The sequence below is a fragment of the Diceros bicornis genome, chromosome 30 (assembly GCF_020826845.1).
Source record: "Diceros bicornis minor isolate mBicDic1 chromosome 30, mDicBic1.mat.cur, whole genome shotgun sequence".
NCBI classification, from domain to species: Eukaryota; Metazoa; Chordata; class Mammalia; order Perissodactyla; family Rhinocerotidae; genus Diceros; species Diceros bicornis.
In genome coordinates, this window is record NC_080769.1 from 13,697,219 (window position 1) to 13,718,977 (window position 21,759).

Sequence of the window (21,759 nt, forward strand, 5' to 3'; positions counted from 1 at the left end):
TAATAAGTAATGAATTTCTTTATAGGAAGCTTGAAAATATGAGTCTGGGTTCAATTTCAGAATATAGCTCAACAACACAGACTATTATAGAAATAACTATTTTCTTAAAATGATTAACTAGAGATTTAGAGGAAAATATTCATTTTGTACCTGGTAATAATATCGAAGAACCCAGCAGAGCCCTTCAACGTAAGACTGTACAACTTTACAACGGAATTTGTCATCAGCTGCATCAACGTCAAATTTGTTCTTGTAGTACCGCTGCTTCCAACCAGCTTCCCAAAGCCTAAAAATCAGGCAAAGCCAGTTCATGTTGAATTCATACACTTTCAGTAACTAGCTACCAATTTATCATCCAAATCAATTTATACTTAATATCCAGGTAAAATGTAAATGAGTTAAACAGGAATAGTAACATAGCTTCATTTAATTATTTCTAAAAAGTCCACTTTCACAGGATTTATTATCAACTTAAAGATAGTTAAACGTTAAAAACTCAAACACTGATTCTAGAAAGATCATTACAAAACTACAGTAAAAAAAAAGAGAATAACCATTTATTAAAGTAGATACACAACACTTGTTTGCTCAGATTTTCATACTGTTTTACATGTTTTTTTGATTGTAGAACAATTCTAAAACTACATTTTAAGATGCAAATACTGAAGATATTTTATATAGTTCAAGTTCCTCAGTTTGTTAAAGTATATCTAAATTACACAAAGAAAGTCAACTAAATTACTTTTTTAAAAAAGAATAATCTAGAAGCCAGGCAGAAATTAGGTATATACCTACTCTCCCTATCCTTGGGCCTTCTCCCTCATTCAACAAAGCGTTGTTGGCATAAGTGAAGGACACGGACACACACACACACGTTCTGGTAAAACTTAGAAGGAGGTCATCAATTCACTAAATTTTCATTAATCACTGAAAATACAATGTGAAAAACCACATTTTCACTCAAAGTATTTTTTATTTTTTTAAGTACTCATTTCTCAATCTCTGAAAGATTTAAAGATGCCAAAGAATACTAAAAAAAAATCAAGAACGATCAAGAACGTCAGGATGATTCTCCATTAAGGGCTCTTTTCTACCATGTGCCAGATCTTACTAATTAATTGCAGTCATGTTTCAGAATACACCATATCAATTTTTTTATTTACATTTTTTTTTGAGGACGATCAGCCCTGAGCTAACATCCAATGCCAATCCTCCCCCTTTTTGCTGTGGAAGATTGGCCCTAGGCTAACATCCATGCCCATCTTCCTTTACTTTATAGGGGATGCCGCCACAGCATGGGTTGACAAGCGGTTGAACCTGCGAACCCCACGCCGCTGAAGCGGAGTGCATACACTTAACTGCTGTGCCACCGTGCCGGCCCCTACACCATAGCAATTTTAACTTTGCCCCCACGCAAAAGATTTACAGAACATCAATTAGGAGAAATATCTTCTATCCATAATGTTGAATATCACTATTTTACAGAAACTATTAATGAAATAAATGCTAAGAACTCCAAGCATTTCTTGATAGAAGCAATTCTACTTTGATTATCTTCAGCACCAAAATTAAACAATAAAGTACTAAAAAAATCAAGTTAACTATTAAGCTTATATTGATCATGATGGCTACATGGTAAAACAAAAAATATACTCCAAGAGTTGCAGAAGCAGAGGATAAAAACTCAGATCAGGTAAATGCTCAATCACAAGTCACCACAGATCTCTGAATCTGACATCAAAAGATGTTGGGAAAATACAGAACCAGACATCACACTTCTGAAGTTTCTAATCATAAATACAAACACATCATCCACGTCCTATAAAAGAAGCATGAGCTGTGAACCACTAATGTTTAACTTTGAAATAAATCATTTTGCAAAATTCTAAATGAGTTACAATTATTGAGGTTGTTGGCCCTTTGCACTTGAGCCCAGGGTTCAAATCCAGATTTAATCACACAAGAAGCTGTTAATCTTATTATATAATGATCTCAAACTTCTGTATAAATTAAAGAATCCAATATTCCTATTATAAATTTTAAGTATATAGCTAATGGGAAACTTCTCTGTCATGAAATATAGTTGTGCATATGCAAGTTCGTGGTTTTTAAAAATACATTTCTCTCTTAACCGAAAGCTTTTTGCATATTTCATTTTAAAGAAGAAACTTTTCAATTGAGATGATTAAAACAAACTATATCAAGTAACCAAATGTAACTGAACTTTCTGGGTTAAGCAGCTTGAAAATTTAATCTCATAACGGTAACATTCAGATCACATAGAGCTAAACACCTCATGTCTAGCCGATCTAGTGCCTGGTCTCAGAGGGAAAAGGGGCTTGGAGGACAAAAACCAGCATGCATACTAATCTAGATACTTAGGTTTAACAGCTATAGCTTACACATCTCACTGGAATTTACTGACTATCCTAACCCTCCACATTAATTACTGGTGGATAAAAAGATCACAGGCAAGCATCTGAAGGCACTGCTGCTCTAAGCTAAACAGCATTAATTAGACGGCGTCTATTTCAGCAATTTGCTAACAAAGTGCTACCAAAAAATGGCTTCACCTGACGTTATCCTCTGGTTCAGGTTCACTGTCACTGTCTTCTGCTTTTTGCTTAATTCCTCCTATCGGAGTCGGGGAGCCATCAGAAGTGAAACTCGTATTAGGAGATACTGAAGGACTCTGTAGACACTTATGACATTACAGAGGAAGGATTTAATTATTCATTTCACATAAGAAGTTACATCCAATTACTGTTACCACCATGCTCCACAGTAATACATTTTTTTTAAGCTATTACATAGATATGGTAAATATATTTAGAAAGTATAAAGACTGATCTTGGCATACTCTACCTCTCTAAAAAAGAATAATATAGTACCAAGCCTCCTACGCTTAAACTCAAAAGAATTTGAACATTAAGGTAAAAACTGCTTCAGAAGAAATAAGAAAAACTTAATTTCATAGATTTTTTTTTTTAATTATAGGACTTGAACATTTTCTTCCTTTGGTGGTTCCCTCGTGTTATGAATTTGTGATCACTTTCCACCAATTAACTAACAAAGCTGTAAGGGGAAAAATATATATATATGTATATAAATTAATACATAAAATACTCAATGCTGGTGAGAATAAAGTTAGATGTAAGTGGTTCAACCTAGTACAACCATTCTAGAAAGCAACAGTTTAATGAGACTCCGCCAGATATCTGTTAAACTATTTTATACCTGTTGTTTTAAAATTCATTGTACAAATAAAATCTATTAGTCATCTTAGAAAAATGCAGCTTTTATTATTTCAAAGACTTGGATACCACTTTAAATTTACCATTATCTTCCCTTTGTACCTAACTCAATGAACATAGTAGCACCCTAAAGTATTTTAATATTTAACTAAAAAATTAGGGGCAGCTTGGTGGCATAGTGGTTAAGTTCACACACTCCGCTTCAGCGGCCCGGGGTTCACAGGTTCAGATCCCGGGCGCACACCTACACATCACTCAGCAAGTCATGCTGTGGTGGCATCCTACATACAAAATAGAGGAGGATGGGCATGGATGTTAGCTTAGGGCCAAACTTCCTCAGCAAAAAGAGCAAGATTGACAACAGACGTTAGCTCAGAGCCAATCTTTCTCACACACACACACAAAAATTAAAATGTTCTGCAACTTTAATGTTAAATGACCAAAAACCTAAGTGGCAGAAAATGTTTTCATGGTAAAGTTTTTCTTCTGTTATTCACAGTATATTAGATATTTCAAGTAAGCTATTTTTAAATCGAGAACTCAGGAGCCTATTTTAATGATACTGTAACTAAAACCTCAGCATGAAGGTAGTTCACACCAAAGGCCAAGAAAAGTTACAACAAAGCAAAACTATATTTAACATAGAGCTCACAACACTTTCCTTTAATAGATGTATAATATCAATTTTATTCATGATACTGTATGGCTAATACTATCAAAAAAAAAAAAAAGAAAAGAAAAAAGAAAACAGGGGCCAGCCCTGTGGCCTAGTGGTTAAGTTTGGGGCCCTCTGCTTCAGCGGCCCGGGTTCAGTTCCCGGGCACAGACCTAAAACACTCGTTGGCAGCCACCTATATACAAAATAGAGGAAGATGGGCACAGATGTTAGCTTAGGGCAAATCTTCCTCAAGCAAAAAGAGGAAGATTGGCAACAGATGATAGCTTAGGGCCAATCTTCCTCACCAAAAAAAACCAAAAAAAAAAAAAAACGCACAAAGAATAAAAATAAATCCAGGAAGGCACTGTTGTACTTGTAAGATGAGATGGGTATTTTCAGTCAGACACATCTGAGTCTGAAATACAAAGTCCAACCTTTAACAGCTGTATGGCCTTGGGCAATTTATTTAACCTCTGTCAGCCTCAACTTCAAGCAGGGATGATACTGTTCTATCTCTTTACAGGTTATAGCAAGGAGTAAATGAAACAATATCTGTAAACCATCAAAGCTGCCTGCCTGGTGCATGGTGGTTAACCATTCAGGAAGTCATCCCTATTAGTTTTTAAACAACACTAATCCATTTGGATTAAATTAGGAGAGTGATATTCCTGTCAATCATCTAAGTACAGAGAAGGTGTAAACAAAGCAATCTTTCCCAAATTCACAAACAAGATATAAATTATCTTTAGACAACAAAAATAATATACCTTCAAGGGAAAAAAAGAAGAAAAGAAGTTGTTTGCTCTTTAATGCTAAATATCTGCTGCTCTTTTCTGCTCTATCTCTACTAACAAAAGTATTCAGAAATATTCTTTCCTAAACATACCAGAGTCATACCCATTCATTCAAATTTCTTTTTAAAAAGCTGTTTTTGCAATCAAAGTTTATTAAACTGAGAATGGTCGCAAATACAATGAAACTACACTTCAGAATGCAAAATTTAAAAACATATTTATGAGGAAACAGAAGCTATCTAATAAAACATTAACCATGTTGACCATCAGTAGATACCAGTCAAGCACTGGAGCCCAGCACACCCAAACAGCTCAGAAAAAATAACACAGCAAAAATCCATAACTGTAAAGGCTTCCTTTAAATAAACTGGTCATTTGGCTTCATGATTTCCTTAAATTCAACACATTCTAGATGAAAACTCCTCTATGCAAAGATTCCAGTAGAAATAACTGTGTCAAGGAGAATTAAGACAGGATCAAATAAGCAACCTAATCACCAATCTCCCCATTCCTATTCCCATGGCAGACATTATTAATCAATATAGTCTAATCCTGTGGAGCCTGAATATTGGAATCTTTCTCAAAGCAATCATAGCTGGCAAAGTTTAAACCTACCTGCCTCCCTGAGATTAAGAAAAAAGCATTTTATCATCAACGTGGTGTTAGCAATACTAGTCACTCTCAGTTCATTCTGTGAGGACGGTAGTCACTATAATCTTAAATGATGGACGTCAGCTTTTTCCATTCTACACAAGCATCTCATTGCAAAACCTTTCACTGACTCTCCATATCCCACTCTGTTAATGGTGTGAGGAATAAGACAAGAAAGGAAAAACAGAACCAAAACACAACAGAAACCCCAGCCGCTTCTCTCAGAAGATGCAAATCTGTTTCCAAATTCCAAATCTAAGGTCCTAAAACTTCTAAGTGTGAATTTATGGGAATATAAATTCAACCAGTCTCATGATATGGCAAAAATTTCACATATAGGGTTGCCTTGTGATAAAGGATTTGAGCATCAATAGGATAACCATTAGAATAATGAAATTTAAATATCCCAACTTATGTAATTTCCTTGGATATATCATAGCAAAAGTTTACATAGGATACTGTACCTTATATAATATCTTTCCTCCCTCTACAACACTCTCTCTTTCTCTCGTGCCTACTAGCCTGAAACAAGCAACAGCTTTGATTACCTTTTGTCTGTGTACATTAGTTCACGGTCTGTTCCCTTACCCCTGCTGCTGCCCTGCCGGGTGCTCTGAGCTCATGGTCTGCTGCCATTACAGGAAGCTACTGAACAGAGCATAGCCTTGCTGGCTGAGACGATTTGCTTCTGCAGTCTGGATTACAACGTTCAAATAAGGAGGAATACCATGAGGCAAATCCATTCAGTTCCTGAGTTTATAAATAGGGAGCAACCGAGCCAGCCCTGATGGCCTAGTGGTTAAAGGTCGGCGCGCTCAGGGCTGGCCCCATGGCTTAGCGGTTAAGTGCGTGCGCTCCGCTACTAGCGGCCCGGGTTCGGATCCCAGGCGCGCACTGACGCACTGCTTGTCCGGCCGTGCTGAGACCGCGTCCCACATAAAGCCACTAGAAGGATGTGCAACTATGACATACAACTATCTACTAGGGCTTTGGGGGAAAAAAAAAAAGGAGGAGGATTGGCAATAGACGTTAGCTCAGAGCCGGTCTTCCTCAGCAAAAAGAGGAGGATTAGCACGGATGTTAGCTCAGGGCTGATCTCCCTCACAAAAAAGTTTGGCGCGCTCTGCTTTGGCAGCCCAGGTTCGGTTCCCGGACGCAGAACCACACCACTTGTCTGACAGTAGCCATGCTGAGGTGGCGGCTCACATAGAACTAGAAGGACTTATAACAAGAATATACAACTAGGTACTAGGGCTTTGAGGAGGGGGAAAAAAAGAGGAAGACTGGCAACAGATGTTAGCTCAGGGCAAATCTTTCCCAGCAACAAAAAAAGAGCTCTAAAAAAAATGTGGATAATGAGAGCTACCTTAAAATATGTATTCAGATATATTCCACGTCTGAGTTGGAGAGTGAGAGTTTAGGCAGTGAGGAGTACCTGTATTTGACAAACTGAGGAATACTATCCTGCAAAATGCCCATAACTGATCCCTGGGAGGAAAGGGGAAATACGGCAGCAAAACCACCCTCTTCTCTTGCTCTAGCTATGAGACATTTGGATGTCCTGTCATGCTTCTGGCACCATCACCACCCAGTACCTTTGGGGAAGCAGGAAGCACTGTGGCCCGACTGCATTAGAGAAACACTGCAGCCACTTAGCTATCCACATTTACATGTACGTTCTTTTCTTTCACATCATTTAGATATTTTCATATTAATAAGGATTTAACAGAGTTAAAGATATCTCAAGGCAAAAGAAATTGAGAAAAACTATAAAACAAAACAACTCCAGGCTAAGTGATAAAATTCACACACAACTGTAAGAGACATCTGAAAGTCACCACTCTTCAATGCTACATAAAAATAAGTTACTTACAGAATTATTCTGCATCCTCATTTCATAGGCTGCTTGTCTCGGATTACTGGCTACTTGAGAACCTGGTGAATTTCTTGAACCCAAGGCATGAGGGGTTAATATTCCACCAGCAGTGAAAGCTGGTTGATCTCTCTAACATAAATGGAAATGAATGTAGAAATTAAAATTAAATCACAACACAGTTAGATGACAGGAAGAAATGAAGGCAATGGAAAAGAGTCCCTGCTGTAAGCTCTTTAAAGACGAAATGGATTTCCGTTAACATTACAGGGTTGTCTACAGTTTGATTTGATGGTAACTTACCCTGTAAACAACAGTCTGTAATATTTAATAATTCTGCTATAAACGTACATATAATACACTTTTCTGATACATAGAAGCTATTCAAATCTCATTAGGTTATTCCCTTATGTTCACTTACAATTTCAAAATGCATTCAAGACACAATTTAGGCAAATAAAGATAACTATTAAGGTAAAAAAATAAGCCAAGAGTTTGATTTATACTTAGGAAATACAACTTCTATTTATCCTTCACCTTGATGGAATTTAACTCTTTGTTTTCAATTAGTTAGAGCTATGATTATAGCTACAGTAGGTGACAGTCATGGCTGACTGATAAAAGATATTTTTTAAACAGACACTGACTGAAAGAAAATAATAATATATGAGGTAGACATCAAACACGCCCTTCCCTATCTGAGTGGTTCTGAACCTACCTGCAACAATCAATAACTCTACTTTTCTCCCTTACAGGTTCCTGAAATTGCTCGATTCTAATGAAATATAATAATAAAAGGTAGTCCCCAAACTCCATTTGTTTAAAATCCAGTAAGGAAGACAAGAAAAACAAAAACTTAAGAAGTTAAGTGACTATAAAGTGTTATGCAATTAACTAAGCAAACAAATATCACAAGCGAGAAGCACTCGAGTTAAAAGGAAGGACTGCTCAACCTGGATTACAAGCGGAAGCAATAGGGAGGCCTCGTGGAAAATGTAAGATGGGAGGGAGCCGTGGAGTCAGAAACCCATTGAGAGGGACCAAACAAAGGCAATGCTCTGAGTCAGGAGGGACCTGGGATATTTAGAAGACAACTGGGGAAAGCAGGGTGAGAACTTGACCAGATCATAGTATGCTCTGCACGCCAGACTAAGACAGAACTGGATTCTGCGGGAACTAAGGAGTCACTGGTAATTTCTGAGCAGAGAAGCAACAAAGTTTCGAGTGTTGTGTTCTAGGAAGAGTAACCTGACAAGGATATAGACAGAGTGTAGTAACTTTCAAGAAGATACAAAGACCTAACTATTTTTATTACAAAAACAATACCCAATTACCGGAAAAAATTCAAATAGCTAAGTGCTACCCGGCCCCTCTGGCCCATCAAGTGTATCCCTTCAGACTCTAGAGCTTAGAAAGGACTTCTTTAAAACTGACACCAGCATTCTTTCTCCAGGTAAGAGGCAGCTGGGTAGACATTATGTCCCTAACAAACTACTGGATAAGGAATAAAAAGCTATCTTCCTCCCAAATTGTAAATGTATGTTATTGCCAATCTGATGAAATTAATTAAAACTCACCTTCATTCTCTTTCTCTTTTCTTTCTGTCGTCTTCTAAAACTGTCCTAAAAGTATAAAATCCACATATTCTGTCAAATAATTACACAAAAATGTAAGAGTTAAACATTACCAGGAATGATTTGGGAGACAAAGTTTTAAAGGAAGACCCCAGAAACGTAACTAATTAAACTAGGCAATGGACTATATGTTCAAAGTGTTGCTTATCAGAACTTTAGATAGACAGAGAGCATTCTAAATTGAGTTTAGATACAATTTAATTATGCCTCTTAATTTTTTTCAGATATTTTTTGATATCATTTCAGGAAAGAATGCAAGAGTCATAACAAAGACCCTCTGTTTTACCCTGAAGCAAGTAGCCCACCAATACAGAGAAGATACAAATAAGTAACTCCCCACTTACTTTGGGCCACTCAAAGGCCTCCTTTACCCCAGAAAGCATTCCTCCCACGCCCAAGTTTCTGTGAGCATCAAGGCACTGAGACGACAGCTACGGTGGCCAGGGCTGCTGCTGTGGACTGAAACAGGGGCCAGCAGGTCCTGTACTGACTGTCATTCTACCAGCAGCTGCACTTCCATCACTTCCAAGTCAGTACTGCCACCTGCAATATAACACCCTATTGAGATCTGAACTTTGTGCTTTCTGCCAGGAGAGGGGCTGAATGCTGGACACATGGTGACTGACGACCTTAAAACCTCCTAAGACAGCAAAACCACCAATTTCTTTAATCAAGCTTTTGCCCCATCTTTAAACTTATCTAGGTCACCAATGACCCACAGACTGTGAAATCCATTACTCAGTTTTCAGTCCGTATCTGACCGTGACTCTTCCTTCTTGATCCGTGCTCTTCACTTGGCTTCCAGGACACTACACTCACCTGGTTCTCCTCTTTCACTCTTGCTGAATGCCTTCACTCCTCAACTTCCCCAACACCTTAATATTGGCGTTCCTCTTCACCCAGTACTTGGACTCTCACTCTCATGGGAGTGATCATCCAGTCTCACGGCTTTAAACACCATCTACGTGCTGATGACTCCCCAGTCAGGACCTCTCCCCACTCAACATCTCCACTTGGGTGTACAAACTTCACATGCCCCAAATGGCATCCCCACCCCTAGCTTTGTACCTCCCAGTCTTCTTTATCACAGTAGCTCAGACCATTTTTCAATTGCTCAGACAAAATGCTTTGGAGTCATTCTTAATAGCTTTCCTTCTCTCACCCCTAGCATTTAATTCACCAGCCAAATCCACTAGTTTTACCTTCAAAACATGTTCAGAATCCAATTACCTCTTATCAATCTCCACTGCCACCATGTTGGCTCCCTTGGATTATGGCAAAAGAGTCTAATTGGGCTCACTGTTTCTATCTTTGCCTCCATACAGTTAGTCTCAACAGGGCAGCTAGAGTGATCCTTTTATAATATGTGTCAGATCTTGTCACTTTTATACTCAAAGCCCTCCACTGATGCAGAGTGAAAGCTAAAGTTCTTATAATGACCTATAGGGTCCTACCAGATCTGGCCCTCCACCATCTTTCTGACCTCCTCTCCTACCCCTACTACTTTCCCTCTGCTTCCTCTGTGCCTGCCACACTGGCTCCTTGCTGTTCCCTGAACATCCTGGGTAAGCTCCTGCCCTAGAGCCTTTGCACTGGCTATTCCTTCTGTCTGAAATGCTCTTCCTGCAAACACCTGCATGATTACTCCCTCATATCCGTCAAAGTCATCTGTCAGTGAGGCCTTCTCTAGTCATCTTTTCTAGAACTGCAATGTCCTCATGTCCACCTTCCCAGATATTTCCTCATCTGCTTTTTTCTTCACAGCACTTATCACTCTCTAACACATTACACACTTTACTTAGTTTTTGTGTTTACTGTCCATCTCCCGCGGAAGAATATCAGCTCTATGAGGTCAGGAATTTTTGTCTGCTTTTTTCTTTTGTTTTTTGTTGTATCAGTAACACTCAGAATACTATTTGGCACACGGGAAACACTTAATAAATATATGCTGAATAAATGAAGAAGATTTGCAAGACAAAAGGCAAACATCAAAGCTCATAACATAAAAAGCATCATATTTCTGACCTAACTGCTCAACTTTAATAATAAATATTGATGTATTCTTCTTTTATCATGTATTCTGCTGGTCAGTTAAATACCTATTTCTAAGGGTGGTAGTTACACATAAGCAAAATAGGCACACCTGGTTGGACTTTACTGATCTTTAATTTTTGTGTGCTATGAACTTCTTTGGAAGTCTGTCAAAAGCCGGAGACACACTTCCTGGGAAAATACACACACCTAGATACTATTATATTGAATTTCTGAGGGTTCATAAATTTCCCCGACGTCCAACTATGCTGACAAACATCATATGATGTCAGGGATACCAAAAACGATCCAAAGCTTTAATGCCCTCTCTGCCAGGCCAGCTGGAAACTTTATTACTCAAATCTGAAGCACTCTGGTATCTATCAAATCCCATACATCCCAGTCTAATGGCAAATATCACCAATACTTAATAGTACAGAGTAACCTAAAACCACATAAAAGGACTGTTCTAACGTGAGGCTTTTACACCAAGTACTACACCGTATGTGTAGTTTTTTCTTAAGCATAAATGGCAGCAGGTCAGGTGGAGCCACCATAATTGTTGAAGGCTTAGTTAAAAATGGCTGTCCTGATAGACATTTGATATCCTAGACAAAGTCAGTTATGCTATTTAAATTTTACATGTGAAAAATTCTTGCCATCTCAGAACATTACCAAGTACCAAAGGCTTTAAAAAGAACACTTACAGTCTACTCACACTGGTATATAAAATGGTACCCAAGGTTCTAAAAAAGAGATCACTAGCTATAGCATACAAAGCTGAAGAAAATATAAAATCTTGTCAGATGCAATGACATGTTTTAATCTGTTAGGAGATAATGAAGCAATGTAGCAATATTATTATGTTGCTATTTGCTCAAAATAGCCATATGACTTTTTATAAAATCAGTTTCTAAAAGGATTTCCTTCACTCTCTTTCTAAAAAGCTACTATCTGCTCATTTTACCCACTGCTTGCCTCCCTTGCCACTCTTTCACAATCACCTTGCAACCTACTCTGCCTCCAGGCTACTGCCCCTCCACCCCACTAACTCTTCAGGACCTCTGAACCCCTGGCCATGGACTAGGGGCCTATCTCACTCTGACGCCTCCGGCAGCACCAGTGGCTTCTCATCTCTTCAGGGATTTCCTCCCACCTCTCTAGAACTGACTCCCCTTTCTCCTTAACATCCATGCTTCTTAAGGTTTCTGTTGGAGGCACTTGAACTCCATAAAAAGCTCCAGGGATTTCAACTTCACACTCATGACGTGAAGTATTCTGCTAATGTTCTGAAATCTCCTTCCAAAAGACTTCTGCCCTGAGCTTTACACATATCCATCTAACTGCTTCACGGACTTTCCTCCTCTCAGGTGTCCTGTGACCCCTCCAACTCAGTATCTCCAAAATGAACCTCAATTTCTACCTTGTCCTCACCCCAACCTTCTCTACCCCCACTGCTTGCTGTCTCATGAACGGCCCAACCACACTCCCAACTGCCTAAGCCAGACTGGACTTCTCACCTAAGCACTCACTCCATCATATGTCATCAATTTCCAAGTGCTTTATTATTTTATTTCTTTCTTTTATGTTTAATTGCTTATTCAGAGCTGCAACCCTCTGCCTAGACTGATGCTATCTAACCCAGAGGCCCCTACACTCCACTACCAGAGTACAGAGTTCCTAGGTCTTCACCTGACTTCCACAGCATCAACATTTCCTCTAAAACATGGCATCCACTAGCTCATTCCAAGCATCCTTCCAGTCTTGGAACCCTCATTTCACATCCCGTTGATCAGACACGTGTTTGGATTTTTATCTTAATCAGGATTATGAAGAGAGAAAAAAATTACAGTGCAATTCACACAGTGTGCAATACACAGTTCCACACAGCAAGCATCACAGCCTTTATAAAATAATCAAAGCACTGGCCACTCATGATTACATTGGCGTTTGATACACTATAACAACGCACTCAAAGAGGTTAAAAGTACAATCACAGGATCATCACAGCATATTAGAGACAGGAGCAATTTAGCTACTGCAATAGAAACATTTTACCTCATCATCCTTTCTCTTTTTAAAAATGCTATCCTCAACTTCACCAACTGCTAACATGATCATCTGTACTCTTTGCAGACTGACATAACCACTTTCTGTAAGGTAACCCTGTAAGTGATGAAATACATGTAAAATGATCTTCTTATAAAAGCAAATACTTCTGTTTTGAAATTATTCAAGAATGAACTCACCCCAGTTTTGTGAACCACATTTTTGTATATGTTAACCAAACGGTCAATTGCACCTTCCCTGCCACCAGGAAACAAACATTATGTATTAGGACCAGTACGCACTGTAAGCAAGAAGGCTACAACAGTAGTTTAAAAACCCACACAAACACACATACCGAATCTCTAACGACGGCAGGTGAGGAAGGAAGTCATTTCCCACAAAGAAGCACATGAAGACCCAGTCATCAGTGCTCCTCTCGACATCAAATGTGAACGGTAGGCTGGCCATGGTGAGCTCTCTTTCCAAATACTACAACCAAAAAGGAATGCTGCCATTAAAGCTATGAAATGGCACTCTGCTTTAGAGGGCTGATTCAAGTGATTATTGCCACATACCTCACGAAGAACATTAAGACGAAGGAAGATAAACTCTCCTTCTGCACAAGGAAGACTATCTGCAAGTTCATCGTGCTGCAACAAAAGGAGTAAAGATTAAACAAGTCTACTCTAAACCCTGTAATTTTTTTCCAGCCAAACGAACATTATAGCTTTTTTTAAAGCAAGATCCATTTTAATATTACAAGTACTAAATAAAAAAAGAACACACCAAACCATTTTAAAAATAAAAATTACCCATAATCCCAATCATACCTAGACCAGGGATCGGCAAATGTTTTTTGCAAAGGGCCAGATAGTAAATATAGATATTTTAGCCTGTGCGGGACACACAGGGTCTCAGTTGCATATTCTTTCATGTTTTATTTTGTTTTTACAACCTTTTAAAAATATAAAAACCAGGGCCGGCCCCCTGCATAGTGCTTAAGTTTGGCATGCTCTGCTTTAGCGGCCAGGGTTCGCAGGTTCGGATCCTAGGCGTAGACCTACACCACTAGTCAGCCGTGCTGTGGCGGCAACCCACATATAACATAGAGGAAGACTGGCACAGATGTTAGCTCACGGCTAAGCTTCCTTTAAAAATAAAAAATAAAAAATAAAGTAAAAACCATTCTTAGCTCATAGGCCAAATCTAGAGGGCTGGAGTTTGCCAATCTCTGATGGATAGCCAACCAGTATTTTGATGTGTATGCCTCTAGACCCTTCTCTGTGAGCGTACAGTATATTTCTTACCTGCTTTTTTCACTCACTATGTCTTTTAAAGAGGTACTATATTCTTAAAACAGATAGAAACCTCTTTAGAGACTGGATATAATCAAGTGAACCCAAAATATGCAGAAACTAGGAGTAACTTAAAAGTATCAACAAGTTTAAAGTATCAACAAGTTTAATATATTTGATTTGTAGTTCCTTTTAAGAATAACCATTTGAAACATTACTTGTACAAACAAATCATGTGCCATGGACATTATTACCTATGAGACTTAAGCCTCGTATACTTACAAGCTATGTTAGAAAAAGTGGAGAGTAGAAAGAATGAGTACACGCATGCTTTTGAATGTGTCTTTAAAGAGTTTTCAAAGACACATTTCTATGAGAGGGAACAGAGTAAGTAGGTAAAAAATCTAATCAAAAATAGTCTTCTCTTTATTTTAAAAATGAAGCAACCTGAATATATTTAATGCTGTTCAATTATACACTTAAAAATAGTTAAAATGGTATATTTTGTATTATATATATTTTATCACAAAAAAAATAAAATAAAATTTTTAAAAATGAGGCAACTACCATCTCAAATTTCTTACCTTTCCCTTCTTTTCTCTTGGCAAACCTTCACAGTCCTTAACTTCATGTCCAAACTGATTACAAAGAGCACATGGCTTGGGTTTGTTTGGTTTGAATTCTTCTCTAATAATGGTAAAGTTGGGTTCATATGTAGCAAGGCCGAGCATAATGAGATCAGCTATCAATCAACAATGACAAAACACTGAACAGTGAGCACTTTCAGAAGATCCTTACCATAACCAAAGACATAAGACATTACCATAACACAAGACACCAACACAAAGAAAAGCCCAAAGGAGCACACAAACAGAGGCAGCAAAGTCAAAATGCCTAAAACTTCCTAGTAGTTCTCAGTCAACAAGATGTCCCCCAGATACATGGGCCTAGAGTGTAGACTACCACTCAGGAGTCAACACTCGTCCATTTTAAAGGTATGTGCAGCCATATTAAAAGGTAGAAAAATGTAAGAAAAAAATTAAAGATAGGTAAACATTAATCACAGATTAAATAACTCAGTACTAATTTCCTCTCAAACATAAAATCAGCAAGGCACTTTAGAATTTCCAGGCAATCATGAATAATTCATTACTATACACCAACTCATCAACTTGCTACGGTTTAATCCAAGAGACTCAAATTCCAAAGAAGAAACTTACCATCTGCTCCACATAAGCAATGATGAGTGTTTGGGTCATGGTTAGGCTGAGCTAAAGGAGGAGAAAACATATATTTATTATATTTATACCAGAGGAATATCACATTTTACCATTTTCTATATAATGGCTTGTCAATCAGATATTCATAAGTGATTTTTTTCCTCTTTGTCTTCTAATGTAATCTATAATTTTATGTTCTCCTTCACCAGGAGCACTAGCATCAGATAAAATAACCTATAAAAGACAGTTTTTAACACTTTCAGCTCATCTCCAATTTTCTAGGACAAAAATCAACAGAACTGAGTATCTTAAAATAAACTGGGATAATTCTATTAAGATGTTATTAATTGGAAATTTTTCTTAATAAGGTGTGTGTGTATTAAACACCAAAACTATTTACTTACCACATGGAATAGAAAATCAAATGTCTGGGTTAAACTTAGCCATTAGCAAAACCGACCAGTCACAAGTCTCCACCATTCTCACTGCCACCTAAGGACACAGCACTGAAGCACACAAACCCTGGGAGCAATCAATAAAAGACACCCAGTAAACACAATTTCCCACACCTAATAACAGGGAAATAGGCTTATGCCCTAAAATCACACAACAGTTTGTTTAAATTTTACGTAAATACTTAGGAGAACACAGTGATTCTTTAAAGGCAGACCCACGACTTTAATTTTGCTATATTTTGATTTCAAATAGAAATTTTCATTTAAAAATTACTTTCATACATAAATAGATATTTTTTAAACCATGAGTACCATTTTATGGCTTCATAGTGACGGTACGAGGACAAAAAATTGGCATTGAGAGAAAATTCGACTGTCTAAAACTGGATCATGCAAGACATCCCATTTCTAATAACCCTGGCAGCCTCTCCTTTCCTCTGACAGTCAACTAGGATTTCACAGGGGGGAAAAAAGAAAAAAATACTATCAGTCATATCAAAGTATAGACTCAAATATCACCTTCATCTTTTTGAAGTACCAAAATGTGAAACTTACTGTCAAAATTTTCCACCCAGGATCATTATTTAAACGATCAGCTATGTAATAGCGAAGGCATTTAGCAAGATGGTCCATGAACTCGGTTCCCTAAAATGATAGAAGGAAATAAATTAAGCTATCATTTAAGAGTTCGCAATAGCCAGCAAAGTCTGAGACTACTTACTGGTGTAATACAGTTGCTGTCAAATCTTTCTTTTATTTCTTCTGGAGGAAGAAAGCCACCTAGAGAAAAAGGCAATGTTTTGTTATCGCCATAAAAAGTGAGGTAAACTACACAATATTAAGCCCAAACAACAAAAACAGTAAGTTCAAATACAAAAAAATGAGAAGTATTGTCACTTGAGGAACAATGTTCCCCTTTCTGGGAAGAAAATAAGATTCCTCTCCTCAAATTTAAATAAAGCTTTAACAGAAGTGTCAAACAATATATAGTACACAAAAGATACTATATTGTTATATAAAAATATAAAAATTATGATGTTCTTCCTAAGGCCCTCTGCAGCAGAATACACACACGGGTTAGGGGTTCTAATTTGATACCAGTTCTTAAAATAAAGGTGCCTTAGAAAAACAAAATTAGGGCCAGCCTCGTGGCTTAGCCGTTACGTGCGCGCGCTCCGCTACTGGCGGCCTGGGTTCGGATCCCGGGCGCGCACCGAGGCACCGCTTCTCCGGCCATGCTGAGGCTGCGTCCCATGTACAGCAACTAGAAGGATGTGCATCTATGACGTACAACTATACACTGGGGCTTTGGGGGGAAAAATAAATAAATAAAAATTATAAAAAAAAAAAGAAAAACAAATTAAAATGCTGAATTTATCACAGCTTATGATAAGAAATAAATGATAAGAAATAAAAATATCAGCTAGAGTACAAAAATCCTATTTTTCCCTCTGTATCACTGATTAGCTTTTTCTCAAGACACAAACATATTTCATAACATGTTCAAGAAAGAAGACATCTTTAAAATCAAAGACAATCTGTTATAGATACAAACAGGTTTTAGAGTATTAGTATAAGCTACAGCTAAAAGTAACTATATACTCGCATACTTCTAGCAAATTAAAATAACATAGAATGTATCATAATTGCAGGCTTGACCTGACTACACTATGGTATCCTTTTTCAACTTCCAAGTGTAATATCCTGAGCCAATAAACTGTGGCTTTCCTGGTCTATCATATTGCCCTATGTAACAAAACACCAAACAAACCACTCTGCTACAACCACACCCCATCTCACACACAGGTGTCTTGGGAAAGAACCAGTCAGAGTGGGCATGAAGACCTCTTGACCTTTCTCCTCTCTGAGCTTTAGCCAACTCCTACCTATGTACCCATCAGGAATTTCAAGGCTTTGAAGAATTGCAAAAATGGCCACATCCCACCCCTCCCCTCCTCAAAATTGAGAGAACCCTGGGTACCTCACTGCCTCGGTTCCTGCTACATCAATCTAGACTGACAGTGTGTGTGACTTGGTGAAAGCCTGGAATATGGATCACATCATCCCAGGCCTCCTCATGTAGACCTCTGAGTTCTAAGAGGAAGCAATAGGCACGCTACCAAGACTGATTTGAGGAAAATGTTTACAGAATGCTAGCTTTCTAATAGCCCCCATTAGAAAAAAAGAAGTAAGAAGCACTTAAAATATTTGTTTTACAGATATAGAAAAGTTAGCAGAAGAGCTGCACTTGTCCTGAGAGGGACTGACAATCTGCTCTCCCTACCAGAATTCCCTCCTTGTATTCCCAAGTTTCTCTTTTACTACAGAGTTTGGAAACAAATAGTGAAGAATTCCATTAACAACTTTTCCTCAACAGTGAACATAAATTTTCCTTGCATATTCTGGGATTCTAAGTAAATTAAAACCTTATCTATTTGAAAGAAAAAGTTGCCGCCCCTCCCCCTTCTGCATACATCTTATAAAAAGTCCACCTTCAAGACTCATTTTCTTTACCTTTTGCCAGTATTTCTTCCCTGACTCGCTGCTTCTCTACTGCTGCTTCCATTCCTTCCTTTGATGCTCTGAACCTCCTCGAACGCTGCTGGTTCATTTTAGCACGTGGTTCCTGAAAAACGTGTATTTCACATTCACATAATATTATTCAAAATATTTGCAACTAAATCTGCACATTATTTTGAATCAGTTGTTTTTATAAAACTAGTACACTAAAATGGAAAAGGTAAGTAATATGTCTAATAATCCTTTCACGACAGACAGGAGATCCTGAGGACTTAAATTTGGACCAAGAACCTAAAAGCTGAGCTCAGTGAGTGACATATCAAATGGACAAACATCCTATGAAGCCACAGCACTTAACAGTGCAGGCCCCATGACCTAATGCCAATTCCACTGGGTTATGGTGCTTCAAAGCACCCAAGAAGAAAGCTCACTTGACTCAAAGACTCAGCCAGCAGACAATGACTACAGAACCAGAATCAGGAAGAGCTTCCTTCTGTCCTTGCCTAAGAGGAAGGACGGTCTCCAAATGAGATCCACAATGCCCTATAAAAGCAAAAGAAAACTACTTGATCTGTAGGACCCCAAGGCACTTCCATTTTGTACTTCCCACAATAAGCTTCATAATCACCACTCTGTCTCTACAAGCACAGCAGGAGACAGGGAACAAGGTTTTTACCAAAAGTACTTTTAAATCATTCTAACCAAGTGAAATTTAAATCACTGGATAAACCTAAATGAAGTGAACTGGACTGTAAGGTTCTGAAGTTACTGAACTGAGTTTTGGGGTTGGAAGGGACTCTAAAGTATCCTGTCTACAAAAAATAAGTTCTTTTATATTCTCTTTTAAACAGTTCCCTTTTCTGTAAAATGAGACCACCTAATCTAATTCTTTCAAGCACCAAGTTCTATGATCTACATTTATATTTTAAGAAAAAAACATGTTACAGACATGAGCACGTACACAACGCACACAAATATGTACATATTTTATACTTGATCTAGCAGTAAGGGCATACTGCAGTAAAGTTAAAAATTTTCTTCAAGAAACTTAGCTAATGTGAATTGGAATATGCTCCAAATAAGACATATTCCTGTTCCCTTTATTCTTTACTCCACTTTAACTACAACTTAACAAGTTATCAGGTAGCTAAGATTTTTCTTTGAGTAAAGAGAACCTCACAGAAAAGTTAATCTTCTTGGACCCAAAGTTTTCTGGATTTTCAAAATCATTCCATTAGCTACTACAATTGCTAAATCTAAAACATAAAGAGAATCTATTTGCATATGGATAAATAAATTTAGGCTTATTATTTACCTTAATTTTCCTTGAACCCTGGTATATAGTTTGCTAACCAATTATAACCTAAACTACTTGATATTATTATCATAGGTCAGTAAGTTATTCCCCTCTTAAGGTCCTGTGATGACTAATCACAGCCTATAGGATAAAATCCAAACTCCTGAGTGTGGCAGGTAAGGCCTTCTTCAAGTCATCACTCTACTTTCCTTTCCAATCTAAAACTCCTACAGTTGCCCAAATATGTTAGTGTGATCATAGGCATGGAGAGTGTGTTTACCTGCCACATTTGAGAAGTCCATAAGGTCCTCCCTCCCCATATCTGTCCCATCCATCCCCTTCCACTGCCCACCAATCTCCAATTATTCTTTATCCTTCAAGAAATGGGACAAAAGTCACCTCCTCTCTATCTTCCAACTCTCTTAGTAGCACTGATACCTTCTTCCCTCAACATGCTGCATGTGTTATCTAGTGCCTATAAAGCCCATAAATAACTAACTTCACTCATTTATCTAAGTCTCTGTCCCTTTACTGGTAAGCCCTTCAAAAGCAAGGGCAGTCACCAACATCCCCAGCATTTCACAGTACTTGGTACAAAACAGGCATAAAAAGTGTTTGAATGCATGACTGAAGGATGAGGTTTGCTTTCTCAAATTTACCACACTCAATATTTTTCTTTATTTAGCTGACTTTCATTCTAGACACTGGGAACACAGCAAAAACAAAAACGGAAGACTCTAAGTTAATTATTTTAGCACTTACCACTCCATCTATTGCCATGTAGAGAAGTCATCTTGGTCTTACTATATTGAAAAGTCTGTCAATGTATTCAAAAATTGCAACCATCATTTCATCTTCGTTTTTTGGTGCCGGTCTATAATGATAAGCAAACAATGTAATATAATATAGTACTCCTCTGTAACTGGTGATGTCAGTCACAAAAACAGGTTACGTACTTGTCTTCAGGATGAGTACAGGGATGGATGATTCCATTCATATCCAAATACAGATTACCAAACTCCACGTCATTTGGATTAGGTTTACTGGCATCAACAGGAATCTTTACACCATTGCATTATTTTGGCTATGAGGAAATGATAATTAATAGTAGTTTGATTGTTCAAGTCTGAAATTGATATAACCTAGGCTCAGTAAATACCTGTGTTTCATTTCTGAATTGGAAATAAAACACTTTAAGCAATCTTTAAATTATAAGTTATCTTATTCCTTAAAGCAAACTGAAGTAGATATTTCATTTGTAGAAAGGAGACAGCTTCCAACACAAGTTAATCTTCTCTATGTGGGGGATAGTTATCAAATTTCCAAATCATTCAGTTGTCCAAGCGAGAGACCAGGGGAGTCACCTTAGAATTCTTTTCCCTTACCACCCATTCCAATAAGTCCTGTCAATTTAACATGAAAAACGCTAACAGCATCAGGGCATCATCTCTCACCTACAAGACTGGAACAGTCTTCGTATGGACTGCCCGCCTCTAGACTCTCCTGTCTCCAGCCTGCCCTCTATGCTGCCAGAGTTTTTTTTTCTAAAATACAAATGTGGCTGCATCTTAATCTTGCCTGATTCTCCCAGTGATTCCCATAGCGGGTGTAAACCAATGAGCCTGGACCCACCCTAGTCTCCTGTCCCACCACGATATTGTTCAGGTCCAGCCCATCTCGTCTAAGTTCCTGGAAAACGCTCTCATCTCTCAATGTCTTTGCACACTGCTTCCTCTCTCTCAACACCCACTTCCTGAAATCTCAGTAATTTTCCAGGGTCAGACTCAGATCAAATGTCGTTCATTTTATAACGCTTTGTACACATCTCCTAAGAAATGAACTGCTCTTCCTTCTGCATTTCCACAGAATTTTGCTTATTCACTTGTAGCACTTCCATGGTTTTATAATTAATTTGTCATTCTAACCCAGCTACACTGTGCATTCTTCAAGAGGTAAGGACTGTGCCTTACTCACTTCTGGAGGCACTCAATTATACTTTTGTGATAAACATTACCTTTGTCTTTTTCT

General features: G+C 38.0%; 1 protein-coding gene across 1 annotated transcript in view; it reads right to left on the bottom strand.

Moving 5' to 3' along the window:
- Positions 1-98: 98 nt before the first annotated feature.
- The window catches only part of LOC131394480 (5'-3' exoribonuclease 2-like), a 39,161-nt gene continuing 17,500 nt past the window's right edge, over positions 99-21,759 (bottom strand). The window contains 16 exon segments of the mRNA XM_058525849.1: positions 99-286; positions 2,574-2,692; positions 7,231-7,362; positions 8,808-8,852; positions 12,954-13,061; positions 13,145-13,202; positions 13,300-13,433; positions 13,520-13,594; positions 14,824-14,981; positions 15,460-15,512; positions 15,623-15,693; positions 16,470-16,559; positions 16,636-16,694; positions 18,429-18,540; positions 20,494-20,605; positions 20,688-20,815. Of these exon segments, the coding sequence (XP_058381832.1) occupies positions 118-286; positions 2,574-2,692; positions 7,231-7,362; positions 8,808-8,852; positions 12,954-13,061; positions 13,145-13,202; positions 13,300-13,433; positions 13,520-13,594; positions 14,824-14,981; positions 15,460-15,512; positions 15,623-15,693; positions 16,470-16,559; positions 16,636-16,694; positions 18,429-18,540; positions 20,494-20,605; positions 20,688-20,815 (1,623 nt within the window). The 3' untranslated portion in view covers positions 99-117.